We start from the raw sequence: 15303 nt of genomic DNA, 5'->3' as shown, positions 1-15303 counted from the left end.
CAAATCCTAGAGTAGGAGATCACAGGAGAAAGTACAGGGTGCCTCAGAGAAGAGCCATCATGGTTTGAAACACCTGAGCTGGCACTGGGCAACTTCCCCAGCTTGTGCTGGGAGCGGGCCGTCTGCCTGATACTGTCCTTTTATGGGTGAATGTAATCACTCTCGGTTTTATTTGGTGGGCAGTAGGGATGGATGAAGCTACAGATGTCTTCCCTCTTTCCCTTCTGGATGCACCATTACTATGGGTACTAGCTAGGGCACAGTAATTGCCAGACATGTTCTGGTTTTGGGGATGCTTCCTTTTTGAGAGAGGTTCCAGCGAACTTTAAATGAGAAATATGTATGCAGCACTGTGGGCTGAGAGGTGCTTTGCTTTCTGTTCTTCCTCTGATGCTGTCCATGTGCTATGGGAAGCATTAGTACCCTCTCACCAAGCACTTTGTAATAGCCAATGCACTGGCTGTGTTTGGTGGGGGCATAAAGGGAATTGTGGCACCATTCCTCTCCTAAACTGGGTATCCTGGAGGTTGAATGTTAAATGTGGAAGTGGTTAAGGCTGAAAGGTAAGGATAACTCGGATTCCTCAAAAACTCCTTCGCTTCTTCACAGCTAACAAAAGAGTGAGTGTGGGAAGGGGGAGGAAGAGGTTGATACCTGGTGAAGCATTGGGGATAACATGGGGCAGGAAAAGGGAATGAGGGAAGCGTTTGACTGCTTCATTTGACCCACTCACATTCATGGAGCGGAAGGGAGGAGAACAGTTGCTAGCTTCCAGGCCTGAGTTTGCGTAACTATTTGCTTAACACTTTCTTCTGGGAGAGAAACATGTGCCTTGTCAGCCCCTGAGAATTGCATCTGGAAGTCAGCAGGGTACTGGCTAAAAGACAATTGATACCTTGCTTTTATTTGGAGCTTCAGGAAGGCTTTGTTGAGTTCTTCTAGGAGAGGGGTCTACTCACAGGTGAGAGGGAAAATCGCATCATTGATTTGAGAGAGAGCTGCAAAGCAGAAATAAATGACCAATTTTTTCAGCTTTGAAGGAAGTAAAAATAGTCAGATGCCCCCAGGAGCAGTACTGGAAATAGTGTAAATCAATACAATTACGAAACATCTAGAAAAGAGGTGAACTGTGAGGTGGGAAAATTTGCTGGGGAGAACAGTTAGGGAAGACTTAGGTCCTTCAGAGGCATCTCACACTTTAACAAAACAAGGCAATGGGACAGCTCTATGACATATGAAATTTGCTGCAGACAGGTGCTAGGAAATGCACACTGAAAGGAACAACAGAAACCACTCTGAGAACTTATCAAGTGTATAACTGATGTGGACTTACTCCACTGAGACAGAGAGAGGGTGTGGGAAGGAAATCATGAACAGATTTGTACGTAGTGTTGGTACAAAATACAAGCTGTTAGGCTGTGTTTAAAATAAAAGGATGGGGAAATGGAGAATAATTCTGAGAAGTAGAATCTCATGAGGTTCAGTTTTTCTCATCTCCCACTCCAAAAAGAATAAAGTAGAAACAGGCTGTGTGCTCTCCTGCCATATGCATAAGGAAAAATTTTCATGCCTCCAGAAAGAGGGGAGCACGGCTATAAACAAACAGAAACACTTAAAACTGTTTAGAGAAAGAAGAACTGGGGGTCTTTCAGAATGATACATGGTGAACAGGCTGCTTGTACCTGCTGTTTTTTCACTACCTACAATGGGGGGGCTTTAGTGGAGTCCATTTCTGTCCTGTAATAGGGAATGTGCTGCACAGAGTGAAAATACTTGAAAAGACGGGTTTGGTACAGTTTGAAAACGGGAATCATGGATCACTGCTGGTGTCAAATTTGTTGCTAAAAGGAATTATAAAGACAGTGGAAAAAAACATGGGAGCTCTCTACTCAAAAGCAAAGAGGGATTTTGGTGAAATTTAAGGACAATACTTGAGATTTGATTTTTACAGGCACAAAATAATCCGATGGAACTCATTGCTACAAAACATTGCTGGAGTGCTATCTCTCCTAATGGGTTGTATAGCCATAAAAATACTCTTCGCTGGTTTCTTTAGAGGGGTGAAGATTCAGAACAATTTTCAGCTTTTGAGCTTGAAGCTAGGGAGATCCTGATAGTTGTGCGTGGGGAAGGAAGGTCTCTTCTGAGAAGGTGACTCCATAGTTACCTGTAGCTGATGCCTGGTCCCGATGTCTCTCCTAGGCTCTGGTTGAACCTGCGTGACAGTTCCTGCAGCATGGTAGCAACTGTGCACAACATGCTAGCAATTTGTCATGCCCCTGGCTGTGTCTGCTATAAGCTTTGTGGGAAAGGAGTATGTCCATGTGGTGAACACACAGGTACTTAACCAGTGACCACTATCCCCTGCTGCCAAAGAATGCTTTTCACCTCAGTCCCAAAGCATTTTGTTGCTGATCTAGTTATGCAAAAATTATGCAAGTTAGCCTGCTTTATTGCTCCAAATGAGGACCTAATGTTGTTTAACTGATGTGGAAACCAAATCACAAAGCTGTGAAGGCAACAAACTGCTGGTATGCTAGAGGACAGGATAAGCTTTGTGAGTCCTGAACTCTGCTCATTAGCATGTGTTGCCTTTCATTTTTAGCAAGTAATTTTTATTAAAAATATGTTGGCAGTTGATAACTGGCTGTGGCTTTCTTGTCAGCAGTACCTGCAGAGAGGTGTAGGGCTTGTGGCAGTCTGGTGTCGCAAAAAAGCTGCAGTTCTCCATCTTTCTGTGCTGTGCCTCAAACAGCCGTAGGAACATTGTGCTGTGAGTCACGGACTAGACCTACCTTCATGTCAGAGTACATAAAGCTCTCAATGGGTCCGAGACAAGCATATCTCAGCCAGCACTATTTTGCCTTATGAAGCAATCCAGTCCACCGAGATTCACATTCTTCCCTGAGGGCCTGGGCACTGGCTGTTGCCAAAAAATCTCTGGCTCTGGATTCTTCATCTTAAGAAAGGTGCTTGCCTCCTAGGATCTCTCAGCGAGTGGAGGCCAGCCGGGCACAGCTTCAGGCAATTGGTGAGAGAGTCACACTCGCCCAAGCGAAGATTGAGAAGATAAAGGGCAGCAAGAAGGCTATTAAGGTAGTGACTTCAGTGAAGGCTGCATGGCCTCCCTTTTTCCTTCCACCTTCTCTCTTTACTCCTGATGTAAGCTCTGGAGTGCTTGGCTGCTGCAGCTGCTGCCTGCTCACCTCTCCATGCTTTGCTGCTGAGTAGGGTTGTGATGAGAATCCCATTCCTGACTCAACCAACTGATGATTTTTAGACACATGAGCTGCAGAGCGCCAGGCCTTATGAGGCCTATATAGGTTGCCTCCCAAGAAAGAGAAAAGGCATGTGCTGAGCTAAGCCCAACACCCTTGCATTTCAGGCTCATAGACACTTTGGCTATTTGAATGAAAGCTGCTGTTAGAGAGCCTTCCCTTCAGTGCATCTTAATCCCAAAGAGCCATGTAAAACTGGTGAAAATCCTTCTTTCCCCATTCCTGCTCCATTTTATACAGTATTTCCAACTCCCTTCCTGCCAGTGGAAGCCTTTTTGCCAATGATCTCCTAGTACTTATATAGATAGAGAAGCTCTGGCACTTCCAGTTTCAGAAGTGACAGCCCATGTGTGTTTGGCTCTGTGCAGATAACCCTTAGGAGCCTGTTGACTCCAAGGCTGTCCATTCCCACTGGCAGCACAGATTATGTGCTTACTCCACGTGTTTCTGTATTGTAGGATTGCCTAGTTGGGATTTTTCAGTCCCTCCTTGTTTCTCCACAGGTATTTTCCAGTGCCAAGTATCCAGCCCCTGAACGGCTGCAGGAGTACAGTTCAATTTTTGCTGGTGCAGAAGACCCAGCTAAACAGAAATGGCCAAGACACAAGATTCAGAGCAAACACCGAATGCTGGATGAGAAGGCTCTGCAGGTAAGGAGGAGGAGAACAGACCTTGAGATTAACAGCCTCCCAGCTTCTCTTTGCTTATTTGTCTCTGATGAAGGAGACCAGGGCTTTAAGATATAGGTGGGAGCAGAACATGTTTTCAGCTTGGCCTGTTGGTAGGGGTCTGTGAGGTCAGGCTGGGAAGCTTTCTGAGCTGCCAGTTTGAGAAGGCCATGTCAGTACAAGCCCTTGGCTGGGTGGTTGAGTGCTCTGGGTGGCTGTCAGCTGCCAACTCTCCGGAGCAGTTCCATTTCCTGAAACACCACCGTTCCCTGCAGCAGTGCTGGTGGGTGCTGCTGGCTGGGCTTAAGCCTTTGGCTGTGCATAGCAAGGCAGCTGGATCAGGGTCATAATTGTTTGAAAAATAGTTTCTGAAGGCTCTAATATAAGCAATGATGAGAAGGGAAAGGGAAAGGTGCTTGTGAGTGTGTCAGGAGAAAAAGGAGTCATTAGAGTATTTTTCTGTCCCAGGGAAGCGTTGCACTTGGGTATTGTCCCTCCCTGGTTCCCAGCTAAGTTTTACATCTTGGCGGGGAAGATGATTTTGCTTCTTTACATCTTTTGTTTGTGCTTTGCTTCTCCTTTGCCTTGTGTTCAGCTATTGTAGGTTGCAAGCCCTTCAGAGGGGCTGAATCTCTCAGTACCCAGCACAGCTGGGGCTTCCAGGTGTGCCCATAGCACAGATGCCTGCAGCTGGTGGTGTTGAAGGAGGTCCTGAAGTATTGAGTTCCCTTTTAGCCTGTGGATTGAGTGGCTGAGAGGGGCTTCTTAGGGAGGTCTGAGAAGTGGTGGGTTTGGCAGGCAATGCTACCAAAGGATTTTCCAGCAATTTGGGTCAACATTCCTGGGTTGGAAGGAGGGGAGTAAGAGTTGCTGCGCCTGAAGTTTGAAAGTTGCTGTGTATGTACTGTGAAAGGAGTAGTAAATGTGCTCGTCCTGGCAGGTTAGGGATCAGCCTGACAAGTTCCCTGCTCATGACCCCTAAAGAGACTTCCTCATCCTTGTGTGCCTTGGCCCAAAAATAAAGGTGCCACTGAATAATTCATCATGCTAAACTTTACTGAGTTTTAATGGAGTTGAGACCTCACACAGCGAGGGAAGCAGGGTTTCTGGCTTAATGGACAGCTGGCAAACTCGAGCATGGTTTCTGCTTCCTTCAAGCCCTGGCAGTAGCGTGGGGCAGAGCTGCTGGCCTGCTGCAGGAGGCTGATTATGGTTGTGCTATTTGGCTGGTGGCCCCATCCCATCAGAGCATGTGGGGCAAGCAGAGGTAGGCAGTGAGTAGGCAGGGGAGATTCTTTCCCACCCTGAAGAACTGGTGCCAATGTACAGCCCCTTGCACAGGGAGGGGATTGAGAAGAGCATCAGCTGGTAAAAAGCAGTGTCCCGCAAAGAGCGAATGGTGTACCCATCAACTGGCCCACTGGCTCCAGTAGGTTCTGCATGCCCTTCCCCACAGCGCCTGCCATCTGCCTGTGATGCCACCTCTTCCCCGTCCCAGGCGGTCTCAGTACCATTGCCATGTTCTGCCCTTCATGACCAAGGCTGCCATCTCCACAGGGACTTTGTTGCAGGCCCTGGGGGGTGTTTGTATTTGTTCCTCCCCTCCTGTGACCCATCTTTCAATCCTCCTTTGGGGTTGTTGATCTTTCTCTGGCTTTGCTGACCCTGCCCCATGCAGCAGTCTTGTTGCTCTTGCCAAGCTCACACACACACTAGCTCCTGCGGCTCTTCTGTGGGGCTGGGGGACGCTGCTGTGCTGGCAAGTGGCTGTCAGCTGATGAACGATGGAGGGGACTGTGCCAGGAGCAGCTGGTGTGCTGAGTGGGGCTTGGTGCGGCCGAGCTCTGACCATGTTCCAGGGGGACAGGACCTTCTCGACCATAGCTGAGCACGGAGCCTGATGTGCCTTGCAGTAATGAAATGTGACAGGGGGAAGTCTAATGTTTGCATTTATGCCCTCCTCAATTATTCAGGGCTTTCAGCAGAGGCTCGCTGCCTGTTTTCAGTTCTAATGAGGGCCTCTTTGCTGGGAGCAGTTGCAGTGGCCTTTGCTAACTTCACTCACGCACGCACGCACATGCCCCACCAGGAAAGCAAGCTCTGCTCGTGTCAGTTTGAGGGTAGGTGGTGGCAGCCTGTGCTCAGCATTTACAGTTTGTGCTCTGGGGGAAAAGCAGCTGAGCTGGAAACATGTGTGGTTCTGCAGTTTATTTAAAAATGCTTTCCTCCTGGGAAATTCTCCTTTCCCCCTCCACACCCTAAGCAAGTGAAAACTCAGCTGTTGAGAGGGCACCGTTTAGGTTGGTAAGGTAAGCACTGATGGATAGGAGTGCCAGAAACAAGGTCCTTGTGGTAAGCCTGGAAAGCCACTTGCTTTGCACGTTGCTGTGGTGGCAGCTAGGCAGGGTTCAACAGTGAGTTGCCTGCAGCCCTGCGGGGCTTCTCAGGCACTGGGCACTGCCTTTGCAGTGGGAGCTGTGTCTGGGTGCTGCAAATGCCTCTCAGGAGGCTGGAAAACAGGGTGGGAGACATGGTCTGCCTGGGGTTGGGAAGATGTCCAAGCAAAAGTTACAGTCCACTGCTGGAGTAACCTTGCTAGGCTTCAAAAATATCAGTAACTTGGCGTGTCCTTGTGAATTCTGCCTCTCTTGGAAGTCCATCATGGTCATGGGGAGGCTAAACCAGGTTTTTGGCACTTGCTCATCTTCAAGTGCTTTTCGACCTAGCCTCAGCACTCCATTGGCATGGGGGGAATGGGGTTTCTGGTGTATCACACCAATTCCCTTTGTAATAGTGTGTGCTTAGTTAAACTTAAGAACCAGGGTGACTTTATATATTTTTAACTGTAGGCTCTTAGGAAGAAAAATGCCTGGAAATGCAGCGTCCTTAGGGGTGTGATCCTGCCAGGTGCCAAACCCCAGGTTGGGGTGTTTGAGCATTCAGGTGCCCCCCATGACTTCAGTATGTCAAGGTTGCTAAACTTTTGGCTTAAGACCTTAATGTCTATATAAGAAAACTAATTTTTAAATGGCATGTTAACTTGCGGAATTCATAGTTGTAGGATATTATTGACGGTATGTAGCTGTTCTAAATTTCAAAACAGTTCTAGGTACTTGAATAAGACTAGCACTTCGGTAGCATTTAAATTAAAAGGATTATGTAGAGGCTCACATTTCAGAGTAATACTCATGCTTAGTGCTTTTATAACTGCCTTAGATGTGACTTATAAGTAAATGTAGGTAATGGTTGGTTTCTCACTACGCCCTTAAAGTGACGCACAGTCTTCCAGTGCTAATTGAAATCTACAAAGAATTTAAAAAAAAAAAAAATTACTTGAGGGCTAAGTGTATGTGAACAGTTCTAGCAAAAACATCAGTACTTCCTCATGCTTAAAAAATTAAACATTGGGAAATGAATATTAATGATCAAAAGAACCTTTATTTTTGAATCTCTGCTTCTACAGTCTCTAAATAACAATTTATATATTTTTGCCTACTTGCTTCTGTAAAAATTCAAGATATTTATTTCAGTGTATTTTTCACAAGTTGGAACGTGTTATTTGGGGGGGGGGCGGAACCTAAATCAAAACCTTCCAGGTCTTTTCTCATAGCATTTTTATAGATTCAGAGCATCACGCAAACTCTTAGTGGATTAACTGAGCTGTGACTAAGCCATTTCCCAGGATTTCTGGCTACCGAATTCAAGACTGAAATTTCAATCAGCAGGAACTGCTTATGTCGCTGAGATGTGGTCTTAAAACTGAACCAACAGTGGTCTCCATTTCCCCCATACAAGTACAAGGAGGGAAGAAGGACTCAGAGAATGGGATAGGGCAGGGATGCTGGAAGTAGTGAGGCAGTAGGAAGCTGTGGACACAATTTGAAGTGGTCATCTTCTGGTGACATAAGAAAACCACAAGTGTGGCCAATTATTTAACCTGACAAACTTCTGGCTAGTGTTCTGTTTTTTTCTGGTATGAACACTTACCACCTCTTAACTGCCAGGCTGCTGCTTGTCCTAGTTTGTGAAAAAGAACAGGAGTTGTGAAGGGGCTGAGGAAAGGTGTGGGAAGGTGTCTGGGGTGGAGGTTTGTGCATCCTGGGCTGTCTCTGGATTCAGAACTGATGCCTTTCCTCCCTTTACAGCAAAGTGTGCTGTGGGCACTGAGCTTCATCCCCCAGAGCACGTGGCAGCGGGCGCTGTCACGCTAGCTGAAACACTGGTCTGATCTGGGATGGCAATTCCTGCGCTCTATAAAAGTCAAGCAGTTCAGATGTAATAAGTCCTTTTCTAAAGGGAGCTCTATATATTATGCATGAAGTTTTAGAACCGAGAGAGAGGAGATTTCAGTTCATTAGAGTTGAAAACTCCTGCAAATCCCTCAGGCTTTGCAAAACCATCTGGCACACGTTCCACGCTGCGCACTCCCTTCTGCCTGATCTCTTGCCTGGTGTGCAGGCACTCTGTTTTTTCCTAACTACTTTTTCCTTCGCCTTCCCTGCGTACCCCACTGGTGGGATCGCATCTCTTAAAACATCAACTGAAGGCAGCAGAGGGGAGGTAATAGAGATGTTTGGGGGACTCTTCCTGCATGAAAATGTCTAGTAGTTGGAGACACTGTAACAAATGCCTTTTAAAATTGTGGTGCTTGATCCCTGCCTCTGGGTATAGAGCCCGAGTGGTTGTTTTATTTTGGTGGATCCTTGCCACAGCAACACCTGTTCAAAATGACACATCCATGGCACCAAAAGCACATGCCATGAGTCTGAACTGCTGAGATTTGTTATGAGCATGGGGCTACAATGTTGTCCATGTGCTTCCTTGCTCAAAGGGAAGTGGAGAGGGAGCAGTAGGGTTCCCAGCCCATGCAGTGGATCCAGCAGTGTGTGTTGTGGTGGCTGGGGAGAGCTGTCTCAGCAGCTGTGGTTTTAGTGTCTTACCACCTGTTATCTGTCTTGCAGGAAAAGCTCAAGTACTTCCCTGTGTGCGTGAGCACTAAAATTCACCAGCAGGATGATGCAGAAGAAGGCCTTGGCAGCCTCCCCAGGAACATCAGCTCCCTCAGCTCCCTGCTGCTCTTCAACACCACCGAGAACCTGTGAGAGTTGTAGCAGTGCTGTGCTGCTCATCTGCCCCTGCTTGTCCTCGAGGAGCTATCCCTTCCCCAGGGCAGCAGTAACTGCTTGCTTTCCTGGGGGTCTTACACACCAGGCTCCTGGTAGGATAGGGCTTGGTACCTCTCTGCTGACTTCCAGCTAGCAACCCTTTCTTCCCGTTGGGTGGAAAGAGTTGTTTTGTCTGCACTTGATCCTCCACTCACCTGCTTTCAATCCAACTTTGCACTTCCCTTCCCCAACTTAGTTTTTCCTGTCATACCCCTGTAATAATTTCTCTCTGGCCTTGAGAGCTGCTGTCACTCCTGCCCTTCTCTGCCCCATGTTCCTGCCTAGGTTCTGCTTCTTCTCCTGATGGTTCCTCACAGCAACACTTTACTGCTGTTGCTGCTTTAATGTCTCCACTGCCTCTCACTGCAGTTCCCTTTCCAGCTGGGCTTTGCCTCATGCTTCTTCCTTCTTCCCATACTGAAGAGCTTCTTTAAGCCCTTCTTGAGCTTTCAGCTGTTGGATCTCTTCTTTCTTCCCCTGACCCATGGTTATTTTCCCTCTTTATCTTTCCTCCTGCCCCTTGAGTGACAAGTCACCAGGAGAGACTCGTGTCCTGCTGCAGGTTGTAGGATGGTCTCAGGCCAGGTGGTGGGAGGGAACGAGCTTGGTAATGATGGCAGTGCAGTGGGGCTTTGCTTTAGGATGAATGTGGAGGCTGCACTGGAAGGGTGGGGAGCTTATTGCCTCCTGGTTGTGGAGGGGAAAGGCAGGAAAATGGGGCTAGAAGAAGGAAACTGAAAGGCCCAACATGTTCCACCTATGTGAGTGAGTTGGGAGGTCTCCACCTCCAAGGCCTTCTTGGGTATGCTGTTTCTTCTGGCCTTGGCTCTCAAGATGGCATCACTGAAATACCTGTCCTCTACCCTTAGGTACAAGAAATATGTTTTCCTGGATCCTTTGGCTGGAGCAGTGACCAAGACCCATGTGGCTCTGGAAACAGAGACAGAAGAAAAGCTCTTTGATGCCCCTCTCTCCATCACTGAAAGAGGACAGCTGGACCGACAGGTGAGATACAGCTGTGGGATGCAGCTGCTTCCCCTTCAGGGGATTGTGCTCAGCATTCTGAGAGGAGAGGGCTTCTGTAGAGTGGACGGCAGAGCCCTCATGGGGCTGCAGGGTGTCTCACTTATCAGAAGGACCTTGCCCATTTTTGAGCTTGAAGTCCTGGTTTGGGCTTGATGGATGACACAAAACCCTCAAACTTGGCAGGTGTTTCTCTCTGCTCAAGCCATTGCTGGGTGGTGTGAGAAGAGCAATGTAATATCGATTCACCTTACTGCTAGGCCTCAGGGCTCTAGAGGGTTTTGGAGGTTCCATCACTTGACAGTCCTCCTTGTGCTAACTCCTGAGCCTTGTGAGGAATGTGAAGGTGAGGTGCCATGGCTGGAAGGTGCGTGGGAGGAGGCCTGTGCCCCATCATTCCTGCTGGGAAGGGGTGCCTGCTGGTGCAAACAGAAGGACCAGCCAGCATGAGGAAAGGGTTTGTGCTTTGTGTGGGCGTGGGGCAGGCAGTGGACCAACCCAGCTGCCCCAGCATGTAACTCACCTTAGCCCCAGCACCTCATAGTGGCCATACCTGGAGCTTTGCTGGCATGTGGTTGAATGTGTGTTTTGGGGCTGGAGAAAGAAAAGCCTGGGAGCCATTTGCTCATCATGTTGTACCAGAGGAGATAGCAGTGTGTGTAGCAAACAAAGCCCTTTATTCACAGTGCACCTGTGGTACTGTTTTGCCTGTGTGTTAAGTACAAAACCAAACCTCTAACTATTTGTTTGTGCTCTCCTGCATTTTAAATCTCAGAAGTGGTTCAGGCACCATTCTCTTCTGGAGGAGAAGGGACTGCCCTATGTAGGCTGCAAAAGGCTACCCTCAGGGGAGGGTAGTGTCCACTTGCGAGAAACTAGGAAGAGTCCTGCACCTCTTCCTCCTCCTGCAGCCTGCCTTTTCCAAGCCTTGACTGCAGGGATTAGCCTCCGAGCATGGGGAGCTGCTACAGGACAAGAGCACAGAGTTGCAGGGGTAGCTGATGGGCGGCCACTGTACTAAGGCACACAAGTCCAGCTCTGACTGTCACCCAGGATGTTCCCTACAGTTCCCCTGCTTGCTGCAAGGGAAAGCAAGTGCGTAGTCACTGCCTTATCTTTTTGTTTTGGGTTTCCTTTAGGTAGCTGAAAATTACTTCTATGTGCCAGATCTGGGCCAGGTCCCTGAGATTGATGTGCCGTCCTACCTGCCAGACCTGCCTGGCATTGCTGCAGATCTCATGTACAGCGCTGATCTGGGCCCTGGCATCGCACCATCTGCCCCTAGCAGTGCTATTCCAGAGCTGCCCACTTTCAACACTGAATCGGCGGAGCCTTTGCAACCAGGTATTTCCAATCCCTGCTCCCAGGACCCTGTGAAGGAGGAAGGTAGGGATTGCTAAAAGGTGGAGATAAGGCAGAAAGTCACTTGGCGGAGATTTCAAGATGGATGTTGGAGATATCTCTAGCTTGCGCTTGGTGCAGCTTTGACTCAGGCCCCTGCTCAAGCACTGGCCAGACTCCAGGCCCCTCACATCCCTACCCCTGCATGGCTAGGGAGGAGGGAGTGCACTATGCAAGGACTGGACTCGCGGCAGCCTGGTGGGATGCCCTTGGGCAAGCTGGGCAGGCCTAGTGGCATGCAGCTGGGGAGGGCAGAGTAGGGGAATCTCAAATTCTGCCTTGGCCCTGCCTGCTGTTAAGAGATGCTGCGCAGGGTGGGAGTGCTCTGCTGCACAGTGCCTGCTGAGGACTCTGATCTGTTGCCGCTGAGGCATGCGAAGCTCTGAGCTGAAGCTCTCAGTGTGCTGTCCTCTGTGACACTTCAGATGCAACTTCTTTCATCTTTCAGACCTTCAAGATGCTGAGCTATTGCCACCGCCTCCACCACCACCTCCACCACCGCCTCCTGTTATGCCACCTACTGTGCCTCCTCCACCGCCCCTGCCCCAGCCCACAGCTCCCTCTGAGCCAGCCCGGACAGCGAGCGAGGAGAGCAGCAATGCAGTGCCTGCAGGTAAGGGCTGGGCATCTCCACAGCTTCACCAGCAGAATCTGACTCCTTGGCTTCAGCCCATGTCCTTGGTTGGTTCCCTGTGGCTTCCCAGCCTTCCGGCAGAGGAGGGAAGCTGCAGTGGGAGGAGAAGCTGCTCTTGCCTGCCTGGGAGCTGCAAGCCTTCAGTTCCCCCTTGGCAGGGCTTCTGCTGGCTGGGCTGAGCGTAAGCCTGTCACTGAGAGGTGGCTGGGCCTGGCTCACAGCCCTGAGCAGAAGCTGGAGGGGTATCAGAGCAGCCCTTTCCATGGGAATTTGGCTGGGCCTGAAGCTGGTGTGCTGACCTGTGGCTGCTGCCTGTCCTTCCTGTCCCTGCAGCTTCGGTCCAGGGAGCCCCGAAGGAGGTGGTGAACCCCTCTACTGGGCGTGCCAGTCTCCTGGAGTCCATCCGCCAGGCCGGCGGCATTGGGAAGGCCAACCTCCGCAGTGTCAAGGAGAGGAAGCTGGAGAAGAAGAAGCAGAAGGAACAAGAACAAGGTGCTGAGGCTCTTCGGCAGAACCGATCTTCCTTGCTCTCTGCCCCAGGCTGGGGGGGTGTAGTTCTGGGAGAGACGGGCAAGCCAGGAGCACAGTGAATATACAGAGTGGAAAGGTGTTGTCTCTCCTCACAGGCTGGTGTAGGTCTTGGGTTTTTTCCCATTCAGCCAAACCTCTGTGAACTTGCTAAACCCCATCTGCCAGAAGGGTATTCGTGTTCTTGATGGAGACCAGCTCTGTCTTGTGAAACTTCCATGCGTGCCCTGTGTGCTGCGTGGGGGCAGACACACAAAGGAAAGCCTGGGGCCAAGAGGGGCAGGGCCGAGCTGGTTTGAGCACGTTGGTTTAGGTAGCTGGGGAGAGTTTTGATGGAGCTGGTCTGGCAGAACGAGACTGCAAATGCCCAGCCCCTTTTGCCCCTCAAGAAATTCCACTTTTGGATTTCCCCAGAAGATGCTGTTACCCTGCGGTGCCTGGTGTTTTCCTGACCTGAAACTGGACTATAGTGGGAGAGATTAGGAGTGTGATACAAGATTAGAGGTTTGTTTGGGGTGTTTTTCTTTAATCTGAAGGCAGTATTGCAGGAGAATGCTTTTGCCATAGTGCTAGGTTCAGACTGACACTTATTCTTGTCTGACACTTCTTGTCTGACTTGTTTTGCTCTGTTTCAGTGAGAGCTACAGGACAAGGTGGAGATTTGATGTCAGATCTCTTCAACAAACTGGTGCTGAGGCGCAAAGGTACTGTCCTGCAGGGTGGCCTGCTCCTTCCCCCTAGGAAAGAGGGAGAGCACTTTCTGGCACCTCACTTGTGTCCGCCACAGCCCTAGAAACAGGAACAGAGACACTTTCCCTGGCAAGTGTGCCACAATGCGGGTGGGAGTGTCTTTACAAAGGGTGAGCAGAGGAATGTCCACCTCAAGTCCAGCTGGAGGCACTGGAGGAGGTTGTGTGCCTAAGGCAGAGGATGGACTCTGAAAGCTACCTGTGAGGAAGGGGCAGCAGTGTCTTTTTTTAATTCAGTGCTGGGGCAGCTGGGCCCTCGCCCGTGGGGGGGGCACCTAAGTTGCCCCAAGGCCTTGGCAGGTACCTGGGGCATTTAGGGCCAGCATCACCCCTCAGTGCCTGGCCACAGGGTGGAGGAGGACATGGACTTGCTCGGTTAAATGAGCCCTTGGCACAGGGCTGTGGTGGTGTTTAAGCATTTTGGCTGTTCTGCTTGCCTGGGTTACCTGGGTGCTGGGAGCAGTGGTATGAGGCATGGTTTTTCCCCTTCCCTCTGTGTTCTCTAGTCCCCAGATGTCACTCACTGGCGATTTTCCTTCCCTCACAGGTATTTCAGGGAAGGGGCCTGGAGCCTCTGGAAATCCTGATGCTCCTGGAAGTCCTGCTGGTGCCTTTGCTCGTATGTCGGACTCAATACCACCCCTCCCACCCCCACAGCAGCCCATAGGTGAGGAGGATGAGGATGACTGGGAGTCATAGATGGGGTCAGCTGAGCATCTGTGTGAATCCCAGGACTCTTGAACTAAGCACCTTTGGGAGACCCCAGCCTGTGGCAGTACCTCCTGGAGGGTGGGCACTGGCATGGTGCGGGGGGGAGCCTGTCATTTCTTTTAGAAGAGGAGCAGGAGCAACATGAGCTAACCACTGCTGAGGTTATAGTTATCAATGAGGGTTTTTCTTCTGCTGTCTGCTATTCACCTCAAATACTACATTCCATCTCAAATGCTGCTGTGGCTCATGCTGGTGCAATAAATCCTGCCTGAGCTGGTGGGCAGTCAAGCAGCCTGTGCTCAGAGGATCAGAACTAGCTTTGCTCCTGATTTAAAGTGCTCTCAGTCTTTCCTAATGTGACTGGTGATGACTGCAAAAGCATCTCTTGCAGGCAAACAGCCCTTGCCTCATTTGTCTCCTTGCTGCTTGCTTGCTGAAGCTCCTGTTTGCTTGGTTGTTGCTAGAAGAGAGAATGAGTGTGTGTGTCCCTTCACAGGAGTCTAATTCCTGCTGCCTCTGTACATGATGGTTTCTTTCTCTATCTGGCTTATGGAGATTCTTTGCCTGTTGCTGTCTGAAAACTTTCAATAAAGTTGAAGGAAGCAGGTCCTTGCAGCCTTCACTTTGGTAAAAGTAGGAAGCGTGCTCAATTAAGCATCTGTTAAGGGGGAGCCCAGCTGTCCACTCCCATCTCAGGCGGGGGCTAGCCTTACAACCCAGCACCACCAGCCACAGGGCTGGAGGGCACCAGCTGTTACAAGCAGGTGCCCCCCACCCCTGCTGCTGCTTTCACTGGGGTTAAGGCAGAGCTTGTGCCAGATGGTAGGGTTTGTACCCACTGAGGGGGCAGGAGACCCACAACGGAAGTTTCTCAGAAGCAGCTGTTTCTTTCCCTGTGGGTCTAATTAACATACAGGGAGTGGGTACCAGCTCTGTATCTAATTATAAGTGCTTTCTTCACAATGAAGAGCCTTGAGAGGTAGCATCCAGCTGCTGAAACTGGCAAGGAGGCAAAAGAAGCTCTTGGGAAGAGACTTGCTCAGGATAACAGAAAGAGCTGGGGACAGCTGTGGGATTACATAGCTGTCCCTGTTGTTATCACTGCCCTCCAGCACTGATCTGTGACATAGGAAAGAAGCCCAGGAA

General features: G+C 49.8%; 1 protein-coding gene across 8 annotated transcripts in view; it reads left to right on the top strand.

Annotated features, from left to right (window-relative positions):
- The window catches only part of WASHC1 (WASH complex subunit 1), a 45404-nt gene extending 30614 nt beyond the window's left edge, over positions 1-14790 (top strand). For all 8 annotated transcript variants that reach the window (XM_030040145.2, XM_030040146.2, XM_030040147.2 and 5 more), the window contains exons 3-11: positions 2985-3096; positions 3782-3928; positions 8908-9044; positions 9981-10116; positions 11274-11478; positions 11984-12148; positions 12503-12661; positions 13333-13401; positions 13994-14790. In XM_030040145.2, the coding sequence (XP_029896005.1) occupies positions 2985-3096; positions 3782-3928; positions 8908-9044; positions 9981-10116; positions 11274-11478; positions 11984-12148; positions 12503-12661; positions 13333-13401; positions 13994-14145 (1282 nt within the window). In that variant the 3' untranslated portion in view covers positions 14146-14790. The remainder of the gene's footprint in view (positions 1-2984; positions 3097-3781; positions 3929-8907; positions 9045-9980; positions 10117-11273; positions 11479-11983; positions 12149-12502; positions 12662-13332; positions 13402-13993) is intronic.
- Positions 14791-15303: the final 513 nt, after the last annotated feature.

Source organism: Aquila chrysaetos, chromosome 17, assembly GCF_900496995.4.
Source record: "Aquila chrysaetos chrysaetos chromosome 17, bAquChr1.4, whole genome shotgun sequence".
Taxonomy (NCBI): domain Eukaryota; kingdom Metazoa; phylum Chordata; class Aves; order Accipitriformes; family Accipitridae; genus Aquila; species Aquila chrysaetos.
The sequence above is the reverse complement of the archived record's forward strand: the minus strand, read 5'-3'. Positions and strand labels throughout refer to the sequence as shown.